The sequence below is a fragment of the Excalfactoria chinensis genome, chromosome 2, assembly GCF_039878825.1.
Source record: "Excalfactoria chinensis isolate bCotChi1 chromosome 2, bCotChi1.hap2, whole genome shotgun sequence".
Lineage (NCBI taxonomy): Eukaryota > Metazoa > Chordata > Aves > Galliformes > Phasianidae > Excalfactoria > Excalfactoria chinensis.
Window position 1 is genome coordinate 890,256 of NC_092826.1, and position 10,390 is coordinate 900,645.

Consider the following 10,390-nt stretch of genomic DNA (forward strand, 5'->3'; position numbering starts at 1 on the left):
GAAGACGATCCATGGCTGCTGATGCCATGTGCTGCCATCAGTGGCACAGAGGAGCGTTGTGAGTGCTTGAGGCGCCTTGCAGGGTGCAGGTGGTTGCTGTCATGGTGTGGGCGCAGGCCCTTAGCAGGGGTAGCGGGCTCTCCCGCCGTTGAAGCAGCCCAGGCCTCCGAAGCCGAAGCCGCCGGAGGAGATGGACACTCCCTGGGCGCTGAGGGCGCTGCCCACGGCAGCTGATGAGGAGGATCCGACGGCGGTGTTCTGGGGGAAGGAGCTGAGGATGGGTCCCGGCAGGGTGACCAGCACGGTGGAAGGCTGGATGACGACTTGGGAGTCCTGGCACTGCCTGACACAGGGCTCGTTGCAGCTGTTAGCCAGCGGGGTGGGTCCGCAGGGGCGGCAGAGGTCGTAGCAGGACATGGCTGTGGGGTGGAGGGTCCCTGGAAGGGAAGGAGTTGGGTGAGTGGGCGGTGATGGGGGAGTCTGGGTGCAGAGGAGGGGTGGAGAGCTGGGTAAGATTGGTCAGTGGAAGAAAGGAGCAGGGTGCAGGCTCACCTGGAGGAGGACAGAGGAGAAGGTGTCAGGAGAAGGGTGTGAGGGAGCGAGGTGCAGGGCCGGCTTTTATGCTGCTGTGTGAGTGCCCGAGGGCTTGGAGAGAGCCTCTGCGCATGGCAGCATTGTGCAGCATGCAGCTCTTGCATGCCAAAAGTTGACCAGTCATGAGATGATGTGTTTGTGTTCTCCCACAACACTTCCTTTTCATTTCCTTCTCTTGTGGTTGTGTTCCTTTGACCCGGTCAGCATTTTTGAGTCTGACTGTTGTTATGAGGAAGGTGCACGCCATGGAAGTGTAAGGAAGGCTTTCCAAGGCTTTGGAGGAGTGATTTGATCTCCTTAGTGAGGACATCCTGTGCTACTCATGCTGTCGTGTTTGTGTTTGCTCTGTGAGGTGCAGACCCCGTTCCTGGCATCCTTTGAGGGCTGTTCTGTGATTCTCAGGTGTGTTTGCCTTCAGACGCTGCTGGTTGCACTGCACTGCACTCCCTGCCTGCCTTCCACTGAATTTGCTTTCCTTGAGCTTAGCTGTTGTCTTCTGCACTGGGTGTGTTGTGTCAACATCTTGGCTCCCCTTTTGCTTCAAAAGCTGTGTTTTGAAGTCAGGAGGCAGCCTGCTTTGTGCAGTTCCAGCTTTGGACCTTTCATGGTGGTTTTAGTAGATTTAGACAGAGGAGGGCAATGTGTGGAGTTGAGATTTTGGGGTCCTTTATTGGTTTGGGTGTTAATGGGTTATGGAGCCGTGAGCCACTTCATGACGTGGTCAAACACAGAGTGTTAGAGTGCAGGGCATGCCCTGGTTCAGCTGAGGTGAGCGCTTTGTGGTTTGGTGCTGAGGTGAGCAGCCCTTCAATTGCTGAGGAAGATGCAGCAAAGGAGAAAGAGGGGCTGTTCAACTGGATGTGCCTGAGTGCGTGAGGCCTGCTGGGTGTCAGCCAGGAGCGCTGAGGGAGCTATGTGGAGTGGGTGCAGAGGAGGGACACAGAGAAGAGCACAGGGCTGGAGCAGCTCTGCTGTGAAGGAAGGCTGCTGGAGTTGGGCTTGTTCAGCCTGGAGAAGAGTTGGCTCCTGGAAGACCTCACTGTGTCCTTCCAGTACTTGAAGGGAGCTTACAGGCAGGAGTGGATCCAGCTTTTTACATGGTCTGATAGCGATGGGAGATTTTAAAAGGAAGAGGAGAAATTTGGTATAGATGTATGGAAGAGATTCTTGACTGAGGCGGTGGTGAGATCTTGTTACAGGCTGCCCATTTACCTTGTGGATCCTTCAGAGGCATACAAAGCTTGCTTGGATGGAACCCTGGTCAGCATGATCCTGGGCGGGGGCATCAGCACACAAAAGCGATGATGGTTAAGATCTTTTCCTACCTTCACCCTTGTGTCATTCTGTAATTGTGTGTTTTAAGACTGTCTCCTATGCTAGAAGCTTATCTAGAAGTTGAGCCAGTGTGGGTTGGACAAGTGGAAAGCAATGTGGACTGAGAGCAGATGGCTGAAGGACTGGGCCCAGATCGTGGTGATGGGAGCACCAAGTGTAGTTGGAGGCAAGTCCCTCATGCTTACCCCAAAGTGTATTGGTAAGGATCCCCTCTGAGTGCTGCAAGCTGCTCTTGCATCAGGCAGTGTTGCTTGTCATGTGGTATGTGTTGTTCTTCCAGCAGCTCTGCCGTTTGGCATCCTTTTGGTTTTGCACCGGCGGCACCTTTCAAGTGAGTGCAGTGGAAGCCAAAGGAGCCGTGTTGCACCTTGGTGTCATGGCACACAGAAGTAGTGGCTGAAGCCCAGAAAGGGAGCAGTGCTGAGAGTGAGGTCATTGCTTGGCACTTGTGCAATATGGTTTGTGTCTTTGTTGTTAGGGCAGCTGCCAGATCCAAATATTCATGGAAGCCTGGTCTGGTCATTCTAGGTATTCTTGCTTTGAAATGTTGGCAGTTCCTCTTCTGAGATGAACAGCTGTGTTTTTCACTAAGGCAACCTAATAGGCATAATTTCTTTGATCTTCAGCAAAATTATTCAAAGTGTTTTTCATGGTATCCTTCTCGAGAAATTCCCCACCATATATCTAGGCAAATACATGATATGTGGAGTGAACTGTTGGCTTCCAAGCCCAACTCAAAGACTTTCACTTGTAGTTATATCAGACGGGACAACCAGTCAGGTTCCAGATTCCCCAGTCTTCCAGTTTTGGACCTGTCCTCTTCCATGTTGTACTAAATGATCTGGATACATGACTTAAATGCATACAAAATAAGAAGTCTGTGTATGATACTGACTATTGATGAGCAGCTGACTCTCAGTATAAGGAAGACCTTGGAGAGAGCTCTTGGGGGACCAGAGGACTGGGCCATCTCCAATGTCATGAAGCTGAATGAGAGCAAGAGCTTGATTCTGCGCCTGGTATGGGGGTACATAAGAGATATCTGGATATTTGTGGGGGAGAGACTTCAGTGCAACCCCACTGAAAGAAACTGGGAGGTTCTGGTTGAAGTCATGTTGAGTCTGAGTCAGCAGTGTGTCTGGCAGCCAGAAGGGCTGACCGTACCCTGGGGTGCTTCGAGATGAGAACTGCCAGTGGGAGAGTTGGGTTGTCCCCCTCTGCTCTATGCTGGGGTGGACTTGCCTCAAGTACTGTGCTCAGCTTTGGCTTCAGCGGTACAAGACAAGGGGAAGGATGGCCCTACATTGCAGTCTACACAGGCTGGGTAACATTGCTGCAGCTAATGGATAAAGTTCAGCAAAAACAAGTATTGGGTTCTGCGCTTTGGCCACAGCACCCCCAGGCAATGCTGCAGGATTGGGGCAGATTGGATGGAATACCACATGGAGGAAATGGAGCTGGGTGTATTGGCTGATGCTCGACCAAACTTGAGCCAGCAACATGCCTGTATATCCAAGAAGGCATCCTGGCTTGTATCAGAACTAGTGTTGACAGCAGGAGCAGGAATTCATCATGCACTCTGAGGAGGCCGCTCCTCGAGTGCTGTGTCCAGTCCTGGGCACCTCACTGCAAGAAAGACAATGAGGACCTGGAGTGTCTTCAGAGAAGGCCAACATATCTGGTGAGGAGTCTGGAGCACAGGCCATATGAGGAGAGGCTGAAGGAGCTGAGATGGTTCTGTCTGGAGAAGAGACGGCTCAGGGGAGACTTATTGCTCTCCATAACTACCTGAAGGGAAGTTGTAGTGAGCTGGGGGTTTGGCCTCTTCTCTCGTGTAACAGGTGATAGCACTAGAGGGAATGGGTTCAAGCTGCACCAGGGGAGGTTCAGGCTGGACATTAGGAAATACTACTTCTCTGAAAGAGTGGTCAGGCATTGGAATGGGCTGCCCAGGGCAGTAATGGAGTCACCGACCACGGACATGTTTTAGTGAGGACTGTTGGTGTTGGGTTGGACTGGGTGATCCTGTGGGTCTTTTCCAACCTTGGTGCTTCTATGATTCTCTGAATGGATCTGGCTGAGGTCAGCCTGCTATTCCAGACTGAACTTTAGCAATGCAACTGCACTTCCGACTTTATTTGTTCAATTGTAGATAATATGTGTTGAGATGAATGCTGTCCGGTAGCCACCAACACTCCTGTTGGTGACGTGCTTGTGACAGGATCTTTTGGGGCCCTTTTGGACCCAGGGCGTTCATTTCTAGAGCTGTATCTTTGTAGTGGGCGAAGGGAAATGTGCATTAGGCGAAGGAAGGAAGAGGAGGAATCTGAGGCTGGCATGCATGAGAACTTTATTGATGAAAATACATGAAAAGGAAGGATCCACTTTGAGATCACAAGTGGAAAAGGCTCAATCTCAAGTGGAAAGAAAGAAGAAAGTTACTAATCTCATGTTTCAAGACATCATGATCTGATGTTGTTCCATGTTTCCCTGCTTTGTGCCATGAGAAGCGGAGCCCTGGCTGCTGATGCCATGTGCTGCCAGCAGTGACACAGAGGAGCGTGGCGAGTGCTTGAGGAGCCTTGCATGGTGCATGTGGTTGCTGTCATTGTGTGGGCGCAGGCCCTTAGCAGGGGTAGCGGGCTCTCCCGCCGTTGAAGCAGCCCAGGCCTCCGAAGCCGAAGCCGCCGGAGGAGATGGACACTCCCTGGGCGCTGAGGGCGCTGCCCACGGCAGCTGATGAGGAGGATCCGACGGCGGTGTTCTGGGGGAAGGAGCTGAGGATGGGTCCCGGCAGGGTGACCAGCACGGTGGAAGGCTGGATGACGACTTGGGAGTCCTGGCACTGCCTGACACAGGGCTCGTTGCAGCTGTTAGCCAGCGGGGTGGGTCCGCAGGGGCGGCAGAGGTCGTAGCAGGACATGGCTGTGGGGTGGAGGGTCCCTGGAAGAGAAGGAATTGGGTGAGCAGAGGGTGTTGGGGGTGTGAGGTGCTGAGCTGAGCAGGGAAACATGGTTTGGGTTGTGGGGAGTGTCGATGTGGGATGGTAGATCAGCTGCTGAGTCTCAGGGCAGAGGAGGTGTTCACAGGTAGGCTTGGCTGACGGGGAGGAAGAAAGGAAGAGGGGTGCAGGCTCACCTGGAGGAGGACAGAGGAGAAGGTGTCAGGAGAAGGGTGTGAGGGAGCGAGGTGCAGGGCCGGCTTTTATGCTGCTGTGTGAGTGCCCGAGGGCTTGGAGAGAGCCTCTGCGCATGGCAGCATTGTGCAGCGTGCAGCTCTTGCATGCCAAAAGTTGACCAGTCATGAGATGATGTGTTTGTGTTCTCCCACAACACTTCCTTTTCCTTTCCTTCTCTTGTGGTTGTGTTCCTTTGACCCTGTCGGCGCTGTTCAAGTGGGAATGGTATTTCAGTCAGTGCATGCTGAAAGTGTGAGTGGTGTTTATCAGGACTGAGCTCACCGCGTGGCTTTTGTGCGTGGTGGTTTGTGGCTCTGTCAGGTGGGTACCGCATCTCCTGGCGTCCTTAGTAAGCTGCTCCCGGCTTCCCGGCTGTGCCTGTTCTGTTTGATCCACTCGAATCCCATTCCTGCCTTTGCTGCTTTCATCCCACCTCACTAGGCAGCCTTCAGCCTTACTCCCTATCCCTGGATATGCTGTACATGCTACACTTTTTTCTCATGTCTTTGTAAGGCCATTTCAGTTGGTCCTGTAAGGTCATGAGGGATGGGAATGTGGTCTGAGAAATGAAAGAGTCTCATCTCACTCTTGCCTTCAAGAAATGAAGAAGTAAGCCATGAGAAACTTCAAGCTTGTCGTCCTGATGTTAGTCACAAGCAAGGAGGTGTAAGGAAATCCTCCTAGAAAGCTGTGGGTCTACAAAGCCTCCTCAGTTCCTTCTACACTGATCCACATGGTGGATGATGGGAAGCCGTGGCAGTTGAATGTCTTGCCTTTGGTCAAGGCATGAAGGCTTCCTCCCATAACATGATCTCAGATGTGGATGCTGAGGTGGACTTGAAAGTGGTTGAAGGCCAGAGTGGAGTGGAGTGTTATGATTGTGTCAAGACTTGGTAGTGAGACCAACACACTTCTACATCTGCATTAAAATGCCGGGTGATGGTAGTGATCCCAGTGAGTTTGTGAATGCTGGAAGATGGGAAGGCGCAGCTGATGCCCCAGGTGAACAATCCACCTTTGTGAGGGATATGGGGAGGCTGGTTTGTGTGTCAGAGAGGGACATCCTAAAGCAGCAGAAGGGGTAAAGTGGCATCCTGAAGATGGGAAGCTGTAATATGGAGTCATGGAAATGAGAGGCTGGCAGCCAGGTTTCCAGAGGAGGGCCTGGTGTTGCTGTTGATGAGCAAAGTGATGGAGAGGCATCAGTGCAGCCTTGTGGCAAAAGAAGTCCCTGTTTGCCAGAAGGCCACTGGGAAGAGCATCATTAGCACAATGGAGGAAGTACTCTTTGAGTTCTGTTCAGCCCTGATAGATGCTACTTGGTATTTGTGTTTCAGTTCAGCCATCTTGGATAGAAGAGAGTCATGGATACAGTGATGGATTTCCAGTGCATGGCTTCCCCAGTGCTGATTGGCCTGGAGCCCCCTTTGAATGTGGACAAGCAGAGAGAGCAGGCAGTTTAGAACGAGGACTCAAGGATGCTCTCAGTAAATGTTGTCCTTGTGAATAAATGTTAGGGAGGGATTAAATGGGAGCCAGCACCTTACCATCACTGTTGGATGCCAGGTCAAAGCACAGTGGGCAGCACTGAATGTGAACCTTCCTTGGCTGAGAAAGGAAGCTCTTTCGATTGTGAGGAGGACAAGCAGTGGAACAGCTCACCCAGCAGAATCATTTGTGCAGTCCTTGGAGGCACTGAAGGTCTGACTGGAGGTGTTCCTTGTCTGACAGCTGTACCTGAGTGTGCTTGAGCAGGGCAGTCGTTCTGCGTGGTCACTGCAAGTTCCCTAAGAGATAAATGATTCTGTGACTGTGCTTTGTTTGTCATGGAGGGAGAATCCTGATGGGGTGTGCAGCCATGGAGAGGTGGTTTCAGAGGGCATGGGCAGAAGTACCTCGGTGTGCCCAGAAACTGATTGGTCAACCACAGGTGTTGTGTGTTGAGCTGGAAGCCCAGTTGATGCCCCAGCTGTCCTTGCAGGTACCATCCTTGTCAGGGGAGGTTATGGGTCCCATTTGGACCCGCCCTAAATGGCTCTTGAGCCGTGTCTTTGTATTGGGAGAAGTGTGAAGGGCATTTGCTGAGTAAAGAAGGAGGAGAAACCTGAGTCTGGCATGCAAGAGATCTTTATTGAGGAAAATACATGAGAAAGAAGGAGCACCAAGAGAAAAAAACAAGCCATGTCAGCAAGTGTGTGTAGCATGACCATCAGCGTCCTTCCAGAGAAAGAAGAGGATTCAGAGAAGCAACTCCTGAGTGCTTGAGGCGCCTTGCAGGGTGCAGGTGGTTGCTGTCATGGTGTGGGCGCAGGCCCTTAGCAGGGGTAGCGGGCTCTCCCGCCGTTGAAGCAGCCCAGGCCTCCGAAGCCGAAGCCGCCGGAGGAGATGGACACTCCCTGGGCGCTGAGGGCGCTGCCCACGGCAGCTGATGAGGAGGATCCGACGGCGGTGTTCTGGGGGAAGGAGCTGAGGATGGGTCCCGGCAGGGTGACCAGCACGGTGGAAGGCTGGATGACGACTTGGGAGTCCTGGCACTGCCTGACACAGGGCTCGTTGCAGCTGTTAGCCAGCGGGGTGGGTCCGCAGGGGCGGCAGAGGTCGTAGCAGGACATGGCTGTGGGGTGGAGGGTCCCTGGGAGAGAAGGAGTTGGGTGAGCGGAGGGTGATGGGGGAGTCTGGGTGCAGAGGAGGGGTGGAGAGCTGGGTAAGATTGGTCAGTGTAAGAAAGGAGCAGGGTGCAGGCTCACCTGGAGGAGGACACAGGAGAAGGTGTCAGGAGAAGGGTGTGAGGGAGCGAGGTGCAGGGCCGGCTTTTATGCTGCTGTGTGAGTGCCCGAGGGCTTGGAGAGAGCCTCTGCGCATGGCAGCATTGTGCAGCGTGCAGCTCTTGCATCACGTAGTGTTGCCAGTCATGGGTTGTGTGTTCTCCTTCCAGGAACTCTGCCATTCCGCGTCTTTGCTTTGAGGACATTCCCCTTTGACAGCAGCGGCACCTTTCAAGTGAGAATATTGGAGGCCAAAGGAGCGATGTTGCATGTTCGTGTCATGGCACGTGGAAGCAGTGGCCAAACACAGAAGGGAGCAGTGCTGACAGTGAGGTCATTGCTCGGCACACGTGTAATATGGTTTGTGTCTTTGTTGTTGGAGGAGCTGCCAGTTCCAAATATCCATGGAAGCTTGATCTTGGCATTCTAGTTATTCTTCCTTTGAAATGATGGCACCTCCTTTTCTGAGATGAACACCCATGTTGTTCACTACGGGAACCTAATAGGCGTATTTTCTATGATCTTCAGCAAAGTTATTCATAGTCTTCTTTACCATTTCCTTCTGGAGAATTTCTCCACTACATATCTGTACAAAAACATGGTATCTGGAATGAACTGGTGGCTTCCAAGCCCAACTCAAAGACTTTTACTTGTTGTAAGGATGCCACTCATGTGTCAGATTCCTCAGTCTTACATTTTTGGATTTGTCCTCTTCCATGTTGTACTAAATGATCTGGATGCAGGATTCAAATGCATACAAAAGTTTGATATGACACTGACTATTGATGAGCGGTTTACTCTCAGTATTAGGGAAGCACTGGAGAGAGCTCTTGAGAGATCGAAGGACTGGGCCATCTCCAATGTCATGAAGTTGAATAAGAGCAAGAGCTTGATTCAGCTCATAGTGTGCGGATACATAGGAGATATCCAGATGTTTGGAGATGAGAGATTTAAGAGCAGCCCCACTGAAAGAGATCTGAAGGTTCTGGTTGATGTCAAGATGAGTCTGTTTCAGCTTTGTGCCCTTGCAGCCAAAAGGGCTGACCGCACCCTAGGGTGCATTGAGATGAGAACTGCCAGTGGGAGAGAGTTGTGTTGTCCCCCTCTGCTCTGTGCTGGTGTGGACTTGCCTCAAGTACTGTGCTCAGCTTTGGCTTCAGCAGTTCAAGACAAGGGGAAGGATGGCCCTACATTGCAGTCTACGCTGGCTGGGTAGCATTGCTGCATCCAATGGGATGAAGTTCAACAAGGCCAAGTGCCTGGTCCGGCATGTTGGCCCCAACACCTTGAGGCAATGCTACAGGATTGAGGCAGAGTGCTTAGAAGACTGCATAGAGGAAGTGGACATGGGGGTATCGGATGATGGTTGGCTGAACATGAGCCAGCAGCAAGGTTGCATAACAAACAGGGGAGTGATCATCCCTCTGTACTCCACCCTGGCGAGGCCTCACCTCGAGAGCTCCGTCCAGTTTTGTGACCCTCAGTGCAAGAAAGACACTGGGGCCATGGAGTGTATTCAGAGAAGGGCAAAAAAGCTGGTGAGGGGTCTGGAGCAGAGGCCTGATGTGGAGCGTCTGAGGGAGCTGAGATGGTTCAGTCTCGATTAGAGGAGGCTCAGGGGAGACCTTATTGCTCTCTAAAACTACCTGAAGGGAGCTTGTAGTGAGCTGGGGGTCGGCCTCTTCTCTCGTGTAACTGGTGATAGGACTGAGAGAAAAGCTTCCAGCTGTGCCAGGGGAGGTTCAGGCTGGACGTTAGGAAATGCTACTTCTCTGAAACAGTGGTCTGACAGTGGAATGGGCTGCCCAGGGCGGTGGAGGAGTCACGGTCCATGGAGTTGTTCAAGGAATATTTGGACGTTGTGTTGAGGGACATGGTTTAGTGAGATCTGTAGGTGTTGGGTTGGACTGGGTGATGCTGTGGGTCTTTTACAACCATGGTGATTCTATGACCCTATGACTCTATGAATGTATGAGACTGTGGACAGCCTGCTATTCCTGACTGGACTTCAGCAGAGCAATTGTACTATTTGACTTTCTTTGTAAAAGAGTATGTAATATGAGATGAGATGAATGCTGTCTTGTAGCCACCAGCGCTTTTGTTGGTGACATGGTTGTGACTGAAGGTTTTGGGGCCATTTGGACACAAGATGTTTATTTGTAGAGCCATAGCTTTGTAGTGTCTGAAGTGGAATGTGCATTAAGCAAAGGAATGAGGACGAGGAATCTCAAGTATCCATGCATGAGAATTTATTGAGAAAACCAGTATAAAGGAAGGATCTACTTTGAGATCACAAGTGGAAAAGGCTCAATTTCAACTGGAAAGAAAGAAGAAAGGTACTGCACTCATGTTCCCAGACAGCATGGACTGATGCTGTTTCATGCTTTCATGTATTGTGCCCTGAGAAGAGCCATGGCTGCTGATGCCATGTGCTGGGAGTGGCACAGAGGAGCATCCTGAGTGCGTGATGCGCCTTGCAGGGTGCAGGTGGTTGCTGTCATGGTGTGGGCGCAGGCCC

The 10,390-nt window shown here is 51.9% G+C and overlaps 1 protein-coding gene and 2 pseudogenes across 1 annotated transcript; all 3 read right to left on the reverse strand.

The window, feature by feature from the left end:
* Positions 1-120: 120 nt before the first annotated feature.
* LOC140248340 (feather keratin 1-like) lies at positions 121-676 on the reverse strand (annotated as a pseudogene).
* A 3,879-nt stretch (positions 677-4,555) lies between these two features.
* Positions 4,556-4,852, reverse strand: LOC140248395 (feather keratin 1-like). Its single transcript, XM_072329086.1, has one exon. It carries the CDS (start codon positions 4,850-4,852, stop codon positions 4,556-4,558), a length of 297 nt encoding a protein of 98 aa, XP_072185187.1.
* A 2,570-nt stretch (positions 4,853-7,422) lies between these two features.
* Positions 7,423-7,978, reverse strand: LOC140248309 (feather keratin 1-like; annotated as a pseudogene).
* Between the last annotated feature and the right edge of the window lie 2,412 nt (positions 7,979-10,390).